This window comes from Metarhizium acridum, assembly GCF_019434415.1.
Source record: "Metarhizium acridum strain ARSEF 324 chromosome Unknown scaffold_555, whole genome shotgun sequence".
Classification (NCBI taxonomy): domain Eukaryota; kingdom Fungi; phylum Ascomycota; class Sordariomycetes; order Hypocreales; family Clavicipitaceae; genus Metarhizium; species Metarhizium acridum.
Genome location: NW_027094039.1, coordinates 1,227,321 through 1,242,754, shown reverse-complemented (window position 1 = coordinate 1,242,754; position 15,434 = coordinate 1,227,321). Strand labels below are relative to the sequence as shown.

Below are 15,434 nucleotides of genomic sequence, written 5' to 3'. Positions count from 1 at the left end.
GCCCCTTATAAGCCAAGCCCCCCGTAGACCTCTGTAAGAACCCCCTGTACCGCTGGTCGTACTCGGCCCGGCCTCGGTTAAATGCTGGCTAAGCCAAGGCTAAATATGAAAGATGTGCTAACGCTTAAACACATATTTTAGTGGCAATTCTGTCAGTCACACTGTAAGGATAGTCACCTTTTTACGATGTGGCGTGGCCTCTCTAGCGTATGGTATCGTTATAGACATCAATTTGTTTACCGGATTAATTTTCAGTTCGTTAGTGTCAGGACAGGCTAGTACACAGTGTGAATAACATTCTGACGCCCACCGTGGATCGTAACTTTGGACGCAGCCGCAAAGGCATGGGCCGCATGGCAACTTGAAGTCAGCATCTCATCGCCGAAAACTATCACGTTCAATGGCTCATTTCATATTCAATTTACTGTTTTCTCTAACCTATACACTGCCGCTTGTGAAAACCACAGTTGAGCATATTTTGTCCCCTGGCTACCGTGTGGCCGGGCTTGCTTCGCATTTTGTTCGAGATGAAATGCAAACATTCGCTTGATCAGTTCAGGAGCTAGCGGTATATTATCGACATTTTTTTTTCAGTTTCCTTCTTCACACGACTATCTACTACGACGTGGCCAGTCAAAGTCGAATGTTACGGACTGGGCTGAGGATCGCGGTGGTCCAGATTCTTTGCGCACTCAAGTGATTCAACCTCCAACTAGCTCCCGCCACATGTGGAAGATACATTTTTTTACACTCCATATGTCTCTTATGAAAATGAAATGGATGCGAGCTGCGTAAGAAAGCGGCTGCAGAGTGAATCATGTGCCATGCTTTCTCTATGTGAGTTGGGCCGTCACCACCCTATGACTTTATGTCCCATCACTAGCTGACAATTCATTGCTTCGAGCGTTGGTCGGCCCAGAACTCTACCTACGCAAGTCTCGATAATTCAAGAAAATAAATGTACCACCGTCATTGATCCAGACATACCAGGCTCGTCAGCAAAGCGGAGTCTCCAGACCATCCAGTCCGGTGACACTAAAATTGTGCTGCCCAACGATCCATGTCGCCGTCGAACTTTTGTCAAGTTCAAACATCACATCCTCAGCGATGAGGCGACGTCAGATGGCCTGGGACGTCATGCAAAGCCAGCTCCCAGAGTACACCAATTGACCACAATACCTAGCTGAAATCAACTCAATTCACGTCTAGATTGCTAAGCTTCTGTAGCATTTAAGTTGGAATGCTTGCTCTTCCAGCTATACAAAAGCAGCACAATTCGAGGCAAGCCCAACCTTTTGGGCCTCGGCAGGTATATTAATTAGTACAGCCATGCATCTCGGCCTGCATTCGAAATACATGCAGGTATCAATCGCACAACATCGAGAATCATAGTGACAGAAAATTCATGGTTGATCGTAAATGACGTCGACATCCATCGTCTTCTTAATAGAATGTGGTGAATCGTTTGACTGCGTCCTGCAAGCTCCTCGACTCAGACGGTGAACAATCTCAACGTTTTCGCTTTCTTCAGGGGCTCGTTTGAAGATACTCCGCTCGCTTTGGTCGTCTGCCTCTTGAGGAAGCTCAGTTTCGACTGTAGTGCTCCAGTGCCCTCGTCTGGCTTTTGGAGCAAACATGTTGAAATTGGTAAAGGTGATGAGCTCGGTGCTGTCATTGGAGGGCTTTTCTCTCTTGGCCGAAGATCCGGGGAATATCTTCTTGAGCAATGGTCGCAAGGTTGGAACACAGGCGCCTAGCAGAATTACGCCATTCTCTACCCCAGCCCATCTACACGGCGGTCAGCAAGCGAATAGACGCAAATCATGTGCGGGCCAGGATGGCGACATACCCCAGGAGCGACGCAAGGGAATACGTAATGTCCTTGGCGTCAGTGTTTGCGACAAGATACTGGATCTTGATGATGGCAATGGAACCGGCACTGGAGAGGAGTTGGTTAGTTTGCATCTGCAATATCCCGGTGCACACTTGGGAGATGAACGACGGACCCCGGATTCTGCATCTATCTGTGGGATAAGGGACAACGTACAAAATGCCGAGACTCATAGCCACGGCAACTCCAAACTTTTCTCGCTTCTTCATCTGGAGATTCCAGAGGATTACCCAGGGCAGCAAAGCGAGGATAAAGTCGGTTGCGGCTGAATATGCTACAAGAATGGGAAGAGAAACATTAGCTGGAACAGCGAGCAAGAATGCAAGGCTCTGATATGAAAAAGCACACTTACAACCTATGAATAGGGACAGATCGTCAAATGCTTTCGCCGACCAACAGTTGGAAGGAATAGCGGGATTCCAAAGGTGACGAGGATCCTCGCAGCGAGCAAAGACACAAACGGAAATTAGCATGTGCAAAATGTTCATGGAAATAATCATGAACCAAAGCAACACCATGACCCAGTGCTGTGCTGCCACGCGGATCAGAGTCAAGGCGAAGCTGGTTTTCCCCAAGGCACACGACATGATGACCAGCGGCTGTGACACAAAGCTTAGCAGCGCAACATCCATCGCATCTTCTGGACTCTGGGCAACATATTCAAGATGCCGACCTAGGCCCTTATCTGCGGCTACGGTAAGGACGGCAGCATATGCAATCAAGAGAATCTTTCCGAGGGAACCGTCAGGAGATATGCCTTCAGGAGGGTCAAAAAGTTTGAATTGGTTGGAAAAAAAAGTCTTGACATACCACGGCCGCCACCATGAAAGAGTCATCAACTCCAAACACTCTCCTTAGACATATCCGCGTGTAGCAGCGCATGACGACAAACAATGTCGGCAGCCCAGCAGCAACCCAAATAATTGCTTTCAGGCTTCCGGACTTGCTTTGTGCTAGATACTCGGCGTCGGCCGCTGGCATCTCTGCTCTTTGAGCCATCATCGACGCCATTATTCGGCATATACAGAGTCACGGTGTCAGTAGGTTGGCCAAGCCATCAAGGCCTTGTTTGAAGATGCCAACCCGACTCTATCTATAAGCGATATTGGGGCCCCATCTCTGGAAGCCATTCCTTCTCTTGGGTTACACAAGAAAATCTACCGTGGTACCTTGCTACATACATTCGACAAGGTAGTTATGTACTCGGTCCCTCGTAGCCAACCTCTGTCGTGCACCAAAGCCCTCTGCGCAGATCAACGGCCCATATTCTCTTGTCCCTGGTTACACAGTACCCCGAGGTGTAGCAGAGAGAAGCTCGGATGGGAGAAGACGGTGCCGACGTCCCGGACGGAAGAGTCCACCTGCAGGGTAGTATTGTATATCACTACGGAGTACTCTGTAGTCTCTGCTTCAGCAAGGGAGACTCGACCGTTCCAGGTGCTAAACATAATTGTACTCTGTATTGTTGGGGGGTGGGCTTCGGAGGCGAATTCGTCGACAGTGGCATGTCCACAGCATAGAAGACTGGTCATTTTTTCCACCCGTCGTCAAAGACATGCCGCACCCCAGAGACTGGAGTTGCACCCACGGCTAATCAGCAAGGACAAGGTTGCCTCGGAAGATTGACAGCGGGAGCAGGAGCCAATCTTGGGCCTTCACTCAATCCACCGCGTTGGATCTTGACTCTTGGCTCGGGCAGGGTTTGCGCTGAGCTGAGCGTTGGGAGCTGATTTCCATTCCATCACGATGCATGCAATATCCAATCCATGGCCCCGGATTGCAATGGGCGGGAAAACCCCCTACCCTGCCCACTTTCTGAGCAAGCACGGAAGTAGTTGCGAACCAAGTAAAATTGGAACTGGTCTTCGAGACTCGTTCATTGGTCTTCTGAGGAGGCGTCGTTGGTTTGCGAGGATCTTGACCACGGTCATGAGCGAGCCAGGGTGGACGGTAGCACCCCGTCCCGAATTTCGAATTACACGGGCAATACCGCGGGAGCAAGGACATGTTTGACCTGCCAAGGTCTTTTCATAACTCGAGCTATATCCCGAGATACGGGGAATATGTTGGTATATACTTGGCTATGGGCAAATTCAAGACTGGATGGAGCCGAGCGCACAATTACGCGCGCGCAGTCGCCCGCTGTCATTGTCTCTGCCCGAGATCCCAACCCGTGTCTAGGAGTAACTAGTAGTACCACGTATTACCAGATTTCCGAACGCCATCATGGCCATAAAGTGGAACTTGGAGACGGGAGTCAACAAGCCACAGAGTCGTGTTGGTACGTGGCGGCGCCGGCTGGGTCACCGGAATCAGCATCCGTGTACGGAGGAGGTGTACAATAGCTTCCGCTTGATCATGCTGCTGCAGCATGGTTGTATACGAGCTTAGTTGACGTGTGGCGTGTTGAACTACCGCGTACCATTCTAGCAACTCGGTGTGCTACAGCGCCCGGTGTTGAGGCAAAGTGCAACAAAACAATGTCTCACCAGGCTCCGATATAGAGCAGCGTACGGGAGTGAGTACTCGTGTTCCATCACCCCCTCTTTGTCAACTCCATGGCCGTGGTGCCGTGATCTTTGGCAGCGGAAGGCACTCGAATGAGCCGGGCCTTAGGAGCCGGGTGTGCCTTGACCGCTCAACGCGGACGTCGCCGACGAGCTCTTCTCGGTGGCTCATACGTTCAACGGCTTAGGCGGCTCTAGTTCCCGTCGAATAGTCTGGCGGAACTGCACTTTTCACACACGCGACAGCATGGCTAGCAAGGGTTGTCCTTGGCCAAGTGAGCCGTCCCGTCCCCCCCACCACAATCCTTGTGTCAGAGCGTTGCTGATCAATTTGATAGTTATTGTTGAAGACCAAAAGTCTTTTATCCCGAGTGTGGGAACTGGAGCAAAATGGGACTACTGGTAGCAGTCTGTTGTTGCAGCCCCAGACAAGTACTCTATCCAGGCGATGAACCGGCAAAGCTGTAACGAGTGACGCGGCAGCAATTATTCCGTCTGATAAATCTTGCTCAATATAATTGCATTTGGCCTCTAATGATGCCACATAGGCTGGCGGAATGTCTACAGAGTACACCAGAGTGACTGCCCTCCTAAACGCTGTGTTGGTGTCAATACGGACCTCGGTGGCGCACTGAACTTGATGACTACGACACGGATTTTGAGAACGACGAGGCTGTGGCTCCATCTGTTGAGCAGGAGTTGATCCGAGGCATGCAGCTCGCTACGAGAGGTCGTAAGAATGTGAGAGAATGTCCAGCCGTGGACGAATACGCATGCTATAGCCGCACAACCTGTCTAGTCCACGACAAACATCCTCCATTATCAGTCTTGCTTTGGCAAAGATAACATTGCAGAGTGCTGGCACTGGAGTTTGCAAGCTGAGGTGTGCCTACTGCGGGTAATACTGTTCCAGGCGGGCTGGTTCCCGGCTATAGAAACAGCCCATCACTGCCATGTTTGAACTTGTTCATTGAGCTCCGTCTCTCAGCAAGCTTCCCTCAATCTACTAGGAAACCAGTCTACAGAATGGCTCATCATGGGCTCCGCAAGGCATGTCGCCTGTGATGTATATGTCGGTTCCAGTTACATGCCTCGCTGTTTGGTGGCAAGTGCTCAGCCGCCTCTCCTCTGTCTCCAGGCGTCCACGGCCAAAGCTGACTTTTCCTCCCGGCAGTTTTTCCGTACAAACCAGAACATGAACAAGGGTACCGGGACTGTTTGAGGCTCCTTTTAAAACGCCCCAGGAGTTCATTATCTGGTGTCATCCGGTCGGATAACCATTACAGCGAGCTGAGACGGCGCAAAGTAGCCTAACCTTGCACGGGGTCGACTCAAAATGCGGTCTAATAATGCGGCAACTCGATGTTGAACGGGCCCTGTAACAGGTCGTAGGGTGGACATCGACGATGGCTGCTCCGTGAAGCTTGATTGTTGCAAGGCAGGACGTCATTGCCAGATCGCGAATTCATCACTTGGTGATGTCGCAAGGAACCTCCCGGCGGTTAGCTGATCGCTCTGAGGAAAGCTAGAAGACGACACTTGCGGCAATCTTTGACCAGGACCACGGTAGATTAGAGACGACAATTTGGCCATATGATCGGGGATACATACCCTCTCATGTGTGGCTTTGAAGGCTGTCATATTATATAAATAAGTCATGGAGGCGGGTGAAGAGCTGGGCGACAAGCCAGCCCAGTTCAGTGGCTCAATGTTTCTAAAGTCGGACCGACCCGCGGGGCACATGTCTTTTGTCTTTTATTGAAGTCAATACACAATTGACCGACGTCAGACAACAGGTGTGGCACACCAAAGGCAAGCTGACCTTTGTACTTGGACTTGTCAGCAAATCATCAGCTTGAGCCTGGCTCGGGGACGAGGATGAGGCAGCTGAAAGATTTCTGCTATTCTTGACTTGGGCCTGAAATGGTCAATATCTCCTCACAGGTCACGGGTCAGCAAAGGATGAGTCGCAATTTGTAGCCTTTCAAATGTATCCTTATCCCAAGTTGGCGCCCGAGGAATACAGGCCAGCACAGAGACAACTTCTACCAACTAGTTCCGCGGGTTTCGCAGGTGCTCTCTACCCACGCCGGAGACTTGTTTGATTCCAACACACGGGTTGCATTGGTGTTACGCGCCGCAATTAGTCAATCAGGATAACAGGGAGTGGGCAACCCCTCCAAAGTACGAGTAGGGAAAAGCGGTTATCCGGATTCACATGGCTGCAAGACCTGTCATATCTGGAAGTGGGTAAGTTATAATGCTGCTCTGTTCGGACGGTTTCTGTCTTTCCCCGCCGCCTTGTTGTTTGAGTCAACTTGATCAGACAGGAACCATGCAAGTCCAGGAACGCCTTGGCCCTGCTATTAAACGCGTAGCCTAAATCCAGAACGGAGAACCAGTGTGGCCTTGAACATTCATTCGCAATGTCGGTTCTGACCATCAGCGGGGCTCAACTCGTTTCTATACTCTTGCTGTGTGCCATTGTCAGATTGATCTGGCGGGCGTTCTTCTCGCCTCTTGGAACATTCCCGGGCCCATTCGCGTCCAAGTTCACCGACACATGGAGGGCTTTCCTCACGACCCGCGGCAACGTCGACGCGGTTACCCGAGGATGGCACCGGAAATGGGGCCAGGCCGTTCGCATTGGACCCAATACGATTAGTTTGAGTGATGCCGAGCTGATCAAAGAGGTGTATGCCGGCACAAGCAAGAACGCATGGAAAAAGGTGAGAAGCAAGAGAAAAGGAGAAACAAACCATGAGCTCACTATTGGCTAGAGCAAAATGTACAGTGTCAACGACGTGGTCGTCAACGGCCGCAGAATCTCCAACATCTTCAACACACGCGATGAGGAGTTTCACAGAACATATGCCCGGCCGATTGCCGGCTTTTGGACCTTGACCAAGATCCTCGAGCTTGAGCCGCTGATGGACGAAACCATTCAGAAGCTTGTCCATAAACTCGGCAACAAGTTCGCTGATGACCCTAACCCAGATACGGTTTGCATGATGGACGATTGGCTTACATACTGTGAGAGTAGTCCCAACCATGAGGGCGTGGGCGGTATTCTCAGTCACAAGACGCGCTGACTTGGCTCATCAGTTGCTTGGGATTTTGCCGCCAATGTTACCTTTGGGGAGCATTACGGCTTCATTGAGGAAGAGCGAGATGTCCAAGGCATGATTAAGGAATCGACAGACGGCCTCCACTACTTTGCGCCGGTAAGCAAGATGCTCCAGAAACTACAACTTTTGTCGAGTAGCATAGCTCATTGACCCCCCCCGGTAACTGGGTAGGTGTCTCAAGCGCCTTGGCTCGATAACTGGCTCGACAAGAATCCCATTTACCGCATCGGCCCAAAGCCATTAGTCAACGGTCTACTGTACACGGTTGCTCGCCTGGCTGACTACCAAAAGAAGCTTGCCGAGGGAACCCTCGCTCGAGCCAAGGTAGACACGTTTATAGACAAGTACCACGGGCTTAGAGACGCCTATCCCGATGTTGCGGACAGCAATCAACTAGTGAATTGGCTGATGCTAAACGTTTTGGCGGGAGGCGATTCGACGGCTGGAGCTCTGAGGCCTATCGTGTACCACCTTGGGAAATGTCCCGAGGCGCAAACGAGGCTGCAAAGCGAGCTGAAAACAGCCCGGCTCTGTCTGCCTGCCCGGTGGAAGGACATCCACAGGCTCCCCTACCTAGATGCCGTCATCCGGGAGGCGGCGCGGTTGAATCCAGCCGTGGGCTTGATGTTTGAGCGAGAGGCGCCCGCGGACGGTTTCCGACTTCCAGACGGCCGCTTCATCCCGGCTGGCACAAACGTCGGCATCAACCCGGCCGTTGTAACGAGGGATGTCGGCGTTTTCGGGGAACACGTCGACAGGTTTGTTCCGGAACGCTGGCTGCAAAGGTGCGACGAGGGCAGCGACCAGTTCATCCGGCGTCGGCGACGGATGGAGGAAGCTGGGGATCTCATGTTTGGCGCAGGCAGCCGCGCCTGCATGGGGAAGCATTTCGCCAAGATGGAAATGTACAAGCTCATGGCCACGTTGTACAGCATGTTCCATGTAAGTGTTGCCCGCGACATGTCTCGCCGTGCAGCTACACGAGCACACGCAGGCATGGTGGGCAAATTCTCATTGCCTCCCACTGCAACTGCAGAGATGAAGGGGACTTTGCTAACCGGGCCTGAAAACCAAAAGATCCGACTGCCCGATCCCAATCACGAGTGGAACTATTGCAATGCATGGTTCATGTACCACACGAATATCCCAATGCGAATCACGCGGCTCGGGCTCGACTAGAGAGAAGTATTTAGATGAACAATTCCGTCAAATGTATCTTGAATGGTCGCTTATCTCGACGAGAGTCCTTGGGTGACGTCAACCTTGTACAAGGTATCGCGGTCCACGGTCTGCGGCTTCGGCATGGGAGGATGTGTAACCTACCAGCGGCGGGACAGAGGAAAATAGACAAAAGTGGCGGGCATGTAATACCTCGACAGGGACGACACCCGAGACTGAACATACCAAATTCTCTTCGCCGACGTATTCTCATCTCCATGATGGATTTGTCGGGTTAACCCAGAGACCCATGGGCTTGTCTTGGTCACAAACCATTTCCCCACCCACAAACTCCATTGACAGCAATTCTATCACAAAGAGAAACTGATTCTTTAACAAACACGCCTATTATGGCTACTCCGTAAACTCCGTGCTCGAAACACCCTCGGCCAACGCTGACAGGTGGAGCAAGACGTGTCTGCGCCGAGGGAGCCGCCGGCGTCGGATCCACGGACGGCACAGGTTTGCCGTGAAAGGGCGTTGAATCAGAGGCCTCATGATTCGTCGATCTTGCAAACCCCCTTGGTAGATCTAGTTGGGGTTCATGGGAACGCCGGCCACTTGTTGTCTCCGTCAAGTCTGAAGCCAGCACTAGAGAATAGGCAACGAGGTAATTGAGTTACCGCAAGCGTTTGCCGTTGCATTTTGACCTTTACACATGTATAAAAGGTGCAACCGCATCCTGGACGCGTAGAGAACCAAGCTTCTCTCTTCATGGTTCCATGTTTCAATCTCGTCATCGGGGCAGGATCCGCTTCCTCCGTGTGTGAGCGGAGCACTTGGGCTGCTGGTATGGCCGAGAGTGGCTGGATTCCCCTCCCAAGGCGATTACTGTAATTCCATCTACTCCATAGAAGCCTTGGGAACTCGTTGCCGCGAGGCTCTTGTCCCACGAAAGTTGCCGCGGCGTTCCTGGCGAGGCGTCATGGTGTCACTGCCGCAAATCCGCCGGCAACAAAACGGACATTTCAAGGTTGTCCCTCCCTTTTTATTTTTCGCTCTGCCTCTGTGGATCGAGGCTTTTCCGAGTGCGCAAAGTCGGGGCGATTTGTCATGACGCTGGTGTTGCAATTAAGCTTCTCCACCAAGACTTAACAATGGCGAATTTTTTGTCCTCTTCGCCACCGCTCAACGGCCTGTCCGCAACTGAAATCAAATCTGTCCGAGCGTACCGAGTTATCCGATGGCCCTTTCCAGCACAAAAAACCCATGTCGGGAACCTTTGCTCAAGTCGTGGACGCCGATCTCGTCCCGATGCCACTTATCGTCATCAACGTACGGCGTATTGTAGATATGGGGTCGTCGTTGGGGAAAGCCTGCCGCAGAGGCGGTTTCGTCATGCAGGATTTGCTTTTAATCTAGCCCACGCCCTGGATGTGTGTCTGACCGTCCATGTACGAGCCCTCCAGATCCCCGTGTTGTTGAGGTCTAACATCCGAGACGAGGGCTCTCCCCAAGACCCTGCCAGCCCAATTGAGAGGAGCGTATAGCCTCGTGCTGCTCAGATCCGGCTGACAAAATGTCCGTGCCGCCGGGCTTGATCAGCGCCGAGGGCGACCCCCGTCTGTCTGTCGCTGAAAAACCGCCCCAGGATGTCGTTCATCAACCCGTCAACGGCAACGACTCGACCATCACCTTTGAAGAGTTCATCTACTGGGCGGAGCGAACCCGTGCAGACGAAGCCCTCGCCAATAAAGCCTTGCTCGACAAGCGCGGGCCCCGGACTGTCAAGAACACGCTCCGGAGTCGCTTCTCCAAGGGCCACCAGACCGACCCGGCCACGTCGGTAGCCGATGTATACTCCAGCGACGAGGAAATCATCACGGGCGTTTCCGAAAGGGAGTGGAAGCAGGCCAGCCGGGCAATCCGCACGGCGTCCTGGGGATCCATCTTCTACCTCATCACAACAGACGTGCTGGGACCCTTTTCGACTCCCTGGGCCTTTGCGCAGATGGGCTACGGCCCTGGCGTGGCGCTGTACACTGTCTTTGGCGCAATGGCCGGGTAGTAAGTTTTGCTCTTCTTCTTCTTCTTCCCCTTCCGTCTTTGACGCATGTATCTGTATAATTTCAAGAGACAAGAGTCCTGATGCGGGTTGTCAGCTCGGGCTGGATTATATGGAAAGCCTTCCTCGGCCTCGATTCCGACCGCTACCCCATGCATACCTATGGCGACATATACTTTCGCATCTTTGGGCGCAATTCCCCAAATCATGCTCAACATCATGCTTGGCCTGCAGCTGCTTTTGTCCGTGTGCAGTCTCATCCTGAGCAACGGGCAGTCGATTTCGCAGATCTCGCAGGGCAACAACGGCTCGAATGGCAACGGGATATGCTTTGTCGCGTGCCTCATCATCTTCATGGCGGCCGGGTTTGTTCTTGGCCAGATCAGGACGCTGCAGCGATTTGGATGGATTGCCAACTTTGCTGTCTGGATCAACGTTGCCATCATCTTCATCTGGTAAGCTGTCCCTTTGTCCTTTCCTTCACCGGCAGCATCCATCAGACTAAGACCACCCACCCGTCCATCCAGCGTCGGCGTTGTTGTCCATTATCCCCCCAACTTCAAGGCAACGCAAGCTTCGTTTGGCGACAACTTTGGTCCCGGTCCGATTCGCACCTTCGCAGGCACTCCTCCCGACGGCTTCGCCAGCGGCGGAACCGGCTTCGTGGCCTCTCTCAACGGTCTCAACCAGGCCGTGTATTCCTACGGCGGGTGCATGACCTTCACGGCCTTCCTCGCCGAGATGCGCCACCCCATGGACTTTTGGAAGGGTCTCTTGTGCGGCCAGGTCTTCATCTACAGCCTGTACATGTTCTTCGGCATCTTTGTCTACTCGTACCAGGGCCAGTTCGCCTTCAACCCCGTCATGCAGGGCCTCTCGTCGTACGGCTTCCAGACCGCGACCAACGTCATGAACCTCGTCACTGGCCTCATTGCCGCTGGCCTGTACGGCAACATTGGCCTCAAAGTCATTTACATCGAGGTCTTTGAGCGCCTGCTCAAGTTCCCGCCTCTGACGGTGCGCAAGGGAAAGATTATGTGGGCAGTCACCATTCCCGTGTACTGGTCCATCGCCTTCATCGTCGCCGCTGCCATCCCGCAGTTCTCGTATATTTCGGGACTCATTGGCGCCTTTTTCGTGCTCAGCTTTAGCTATACCTTTCCTGCGCTGATGGCACTGGGTTTCTGGATTCACAAGGATGCCATGGTTCCCGAGCAGGAGAAGTTTGACCCCCGGACCCGAACGTACAATTATGTTGATACTGGACTTGCTCGGTGGAAGAGGGGGTTTCTGAAGAGGCCGTTTTTCAACCTGTTCAACTTGTTTTACATGCTGGGCGGGCTGACGACGACCGGCTTGGGCGTCTACTCGAGCATCGAGGGACTGATTGCGGCGTTTTCAGGGAGCAGCGTTGCGTCGAGTTTCGGTTGCAGGAGTCCGGTGTAAGATGCGGGAGCGAATGGAATTACACTATGCGTCGTAGAGTTGCGTTTCTATCGTACAAGAAATCATGACAAATAATGACGTCTTGGTACCTCTGATATATGTGTCTTCCTTGCGGTTTGCCAACCAGGTCCAGTTGGCTCTGCTGCATGATTCCGTTCCCCAGACCAAACACGAGGTAGAGGCTCTATTTCCTTCAACATCATACAATGAGAGCACCATCACAGCGGCAGCAATCGCTCGTGTCGGTGGCAGAAGAGCTGCAAGCTGAGCTCGTTCCGGTAACCTTTGTTCCCAGCTTCGTCGGCAAGCTCGCGCCGCTGGGGATTAACTCGGTTGTATCGATGACGGGCGGGAAAGTGTGCAGTGAGGGTTAGCCGGTCGGCGGAGGAGATGCCTGTTGGGTCGCGGCGCCAAGGGCGAAACCTAGTAGTAGTTGCTTATAGACATTAATTGTAAAAGAGTTGTCCAAATGATCAGGTTGTGTCAAGTGCTCGCCGCGGCTGTGGGTATGCAGTTGTGCGTACTCCGTACACAGGTAGCAGTGGATCGTGTGTGGCCAACTCCCACACGAGTAGATATCTAGAAGTCTGGCATTAAATACCATCTGTCGAACAAGACAAAAAAGCCCTGATACCGTTCACATGAGCTTTGTCGTCGACGGAAGCCCGAGTTGGATCATGCTCGTCCAGCTGGTTTGGCTCATTCACCAACCACAGATTGGTCAACGAGCAAGGGGGGCTTCTCTTTACCCATTGAGGAAGGACTTGCAGCTTCATGAGCAAAAGCCATGCAGCACAGTGGCCAAACGTCACTGGTCGGATCCGCGCAGCGTAAAGTTGGAGGGTGAAGTTAAAAGAGCATTGTTGGGACGCAGATTTGATTGTTTTGTTTCACCATGTTGAAAACCGTCGTGGTAGTTTGGCAGTACGCAGCTGGACACCAGTTGTAATGTGTATGAATCCCCCACAGAACTGTCGCTGTGGTGGTATATTACCCTTCTTCTTGTTGGGAAATTAAAATGATTATTATGGATTCTGCCTACCGGATCTTGGCCGATATCATTCTCTCCAAACACATTTGTCTAATGCTGCGTCTAGTATACAACAGATCTGTCCACATTTACACCTTGAATCATTATCTCAACTCTACCCCGTCAACTGCCCCGAAAAGCTACATCCAAGCTTGTTAGTCAACTTTGACAATGGCAGGTGTATGATGGGATCTTTTAAAAACGCACTTTTTTCGTATCGCCATATATGCCAAACTGTACGGCAGTCATGCCGCCAACCATGACCAAACGGGCCTGCATGCCAGTGAAAGCACCGCGCCACCCAAGTCCAGTCGCAATACGGACCAGGACGACGAGTAACGCTCTCACCCGCCGGTCCCTTGTCCTTGTTGACCTTGCTGAGGATCGTGTCCGCCGGCTGGGAGACGACTGCGGCGGCAACACCAGCTACAAGCCCTGCGGCGAGGTTGATCCCGGTGGCGCCGGCTGTGGAAACTTTTGCCTTGTCTACGTAGGAATATGCCGTCTGTGTAGCTTTCTCGTAAACCAAGAAAGTTGCCATGGTGTAAGGGATCCTACATAGAAGATGAATTTACCACTATAATAGGCGGGGGACATCGGCCGCATGGTGGCCTGCTCGGGCTACACATACTGTTTAAGAAGGATAGGTCCAAGGCCAGAGTATAGACCTGCTAGGCCCTCCTCTCTCCCCAGTTTGACCAATGCATTCGCAAATCCGCCAGCATAGGTAGGCTGGGACACGAGCCGGATTCGGACAGATTCGAAGGGACAAAGAGCAATATCGCCAAAGAACTCGGCTGTTGCGGCCGATGCGAGGTACACCGCACTTCGGCTCTCAGCCGCATTCTCATATCCAAGGTAGTCGACAGCCCGGGCCTTGAAAAACTCGTATCCGCCAAACTTGAAGGCTCCTTGGAGGCCGTAGCCGGCGACAGTCGGTCCTAGCCCGGTTGAGAAGGCCCCCAGCCCTTCATGGGACGCGATTTGCCGCGCAGATCTAAATAGACTGCTGCTGTATCTGGTCGGTTCAAGCTGGATTCGCGTTTTCACACTTTGCACATGGAATATTTTAGCTCAAGGCCATGTGTCGGGAATATAAATAGACGCCAGTATCACGCTATTGTGTCTTCATACAAGTATGAGAGGAGGGGATCTGTTAATCTTTGCTTACACGTCGACAGGAGTAAGAACGGCATGAGTGAATGCACAGCAGAACGAGCCGGCCAGGGCGTATCGGGCGTACAAAGAGGCGCCCGCGATCTTTTCGGTTGCCTCGGCGCCAATAAACGGGTTTCCTTTGGTGGCTACGATCCCATCTCTGGTGGCGCGTATCGCTTCGCCAGGATTTGGGGCGTTCTCGGCGATGAGATGCAAACTATTAAACACCGTGAGCTTGTGTACTAGGCATTGGAGTAAAGGTCAAGATGAACTTTTACAGGGGTAATCAGAGCCACCACCACCTTCTTGAGCCTTGACTTTTCAGATCATTCCAGTTGTCCAGGAACGTCTTTCGCTGCTGTTCGCTCAGTCTAGTCCCTACCGCGTCGAGGACCTTCAAATGCTCTCTCTTTAGGTCGGCAAATCCAGTGTCCAGCTCCTTGTGCCACGGGTACAACACAAACACCTGGAAACCAAGCGCCGAGCTGGCCACGAGGAAGTTGGTCGCGGAAACAGCGCGCGTGAATATCATTGCGTGATCTGGGGCCCTTTTCGAGAGCTGAGTGATTTGAACGTCTGGCAATATATGTATTGTTCTATGCAGGAATAGATTTCTCCGCAGATTTCTGATGCGATGCCCGCTGTGCGGCCGGAAGCATCCAAGACTGGGGTACGGAGTTTCTCGATCAAGATGGACAAGATATAACTAGCGCATGGTACCTGCACGTTGCAGATGAAGGAGACGAAAACAGGCATAATAGAAGAACAAAGTCATGTACGGAGTGGGCGGTGTGGAAACTTTGACCAATGTGCCCCTGGATGAGAATCAGGCCATTTTTCGGAAGTTTCCGGATTGCAGCTTCCACGCCCGTAAATATTGATCTTAGTGCCCCAGGGGGAAAGAGCCTTCATAAGATACTAACCAGATCTGTGTGATGAGATGCTTCTAGAGAAAATGATGCCATAGCTGGCAGTAACTAAAGGGGCCGTGTCTCCAAGTTGACAATGTTGACCGTAACTGTGTGCATAGTCCGGCTTGGTCCAGCCTGAC

General features: G+C 52.3%; 5 protein-coding genes across 5 annotated transcripts; 3 read left to right on the top strand and 2 right to left on the bottom strand.

The window, feature by feature from the left end:
* Window positions 1-392: 392 nt before the first annotated feature.
* On the bottom strand, window positions 393-2,924 carry J3458_019105 (uncharacterized protein). The gene is made up of 5 exons (XM_066121409.1): window positions 2,702-2,924; window positions 2,244-2,619; window positions 2,048-2,165; window positions 1,850-1,939; window positions 393-1,788 (listed from the first exon to the last, which is right to left on the bottom strand). The coding sequence occupies exons 1-5, from the start codon at window positions 2,900-2,902 to the stop codon at window positions 1,404-1,406; spliced, it is 1,170 nt and encodes a 389-aa protein (XP_065973766.1). The 5' UTR covers window positions 2,903-2,924; the 3' UTR covers window positions 393-1,403.
* A 3,900-nt stretch (window positions 2,925-6,824) lies between these two features.
* On the top strand, window positions 6,825-8,705 carry J3458_019104 (uncharacterized protein; the record flags this gene model as incomplete). Its single annotated transcript, XM_066121408.1, has 5 exons — window positions 6,825-7,127; window positions 7,179-7,431; window positions 7,504-7,622; window positions 7,698-8,468; window positions 8,604-8,705. 5 exons carry the CDS (start codon window positions 6,825-6,827, stop codon window positions 8,703-8,705), a joined length of 1,548 nt encoding a protein of 515 aa, XP_065973765.1.
* Window positions 8,706-10,263: 1,558 nt separating this feature from the next.
* J3458_019103 (uncharacterized protein) lies at window positions 10,264-10,752 on the top strand (the record flags this gene model as incomplete). Its single annotated transcript, XM_066121407.1, has 1 exon — window positions 10,264-10,752. One exon carries the CDS (start codon window positions 10,264-10,266, stop codon window positions 10,750-10,752), a length of 489 nt encoding a protein of 162 aa, XP_065973764.1.
* A 204-nt stretch (window positions 10,753-10,956) lies between these two features.
* On the top strand, window positions 10,957-12,195 carry J3458_019102 (uncharacterized protein; the record flags this gene model as incomplete). The annotated part of the gene is made up of 2 exons (XM_007816002.2): window positions 10,957-11,204; window positions 11,277-12,195. 2 exons carry the CDS (start codon window positions 10,957-10,959, stop codon window positions 12,193-12,195), a joined length of 1,167 nt encoding a protein of 388 aa, XP_007814193.2.
* A 1,153-nt stretch (window positions 12,196-13,348) lies between these two features.
* Window positions 13,349-14,915, bottom strand: J3458_019101 (uncharacterized protein; the record flags this gene model as incomplete). Its single annotated transcript, XM_066121406.1, has 5 exons — window positions 13,349-13,365; window positions 13,433-13,779; window positions 13,857-14,276; window positions 14,397-14,600; window positions 14,686-14,915. The coding sequence occupies 5 exons, from the start codon at window positions 14,913-14,915 to the stop codon at window positions 13,349-13,351; spliced, it is 1,218 nt and encodes a 405-aa protein (XP_065973763.1).
* Window positions 14,916-15,434: the final 519 nt, after the last annotated feature.

Coding starts and splice junctions, on each gene's coding strand:
- J3458_019105 (XM_066121409.1), bottom strand. CDS start 2,902: ATGGCGTCGATGATGGCTCAAAGAGCAGAGATGCCAGCGGCCGACGCC. Junction 2,620..2,701: donor CTTTCATGGTGGCGGCCGTG/GTATGTCAAGAC, acceptor TCCCTCGGAAAG/ATTCTCTTGATTGCATATGC. Junction 1,940..2,047: donor GCTATGAGTCTCGGCATTTT/GTACGTTGTCCC, acceptor ACTCCTCTCCAG/TGCCGGTTCCATTGCCATCA.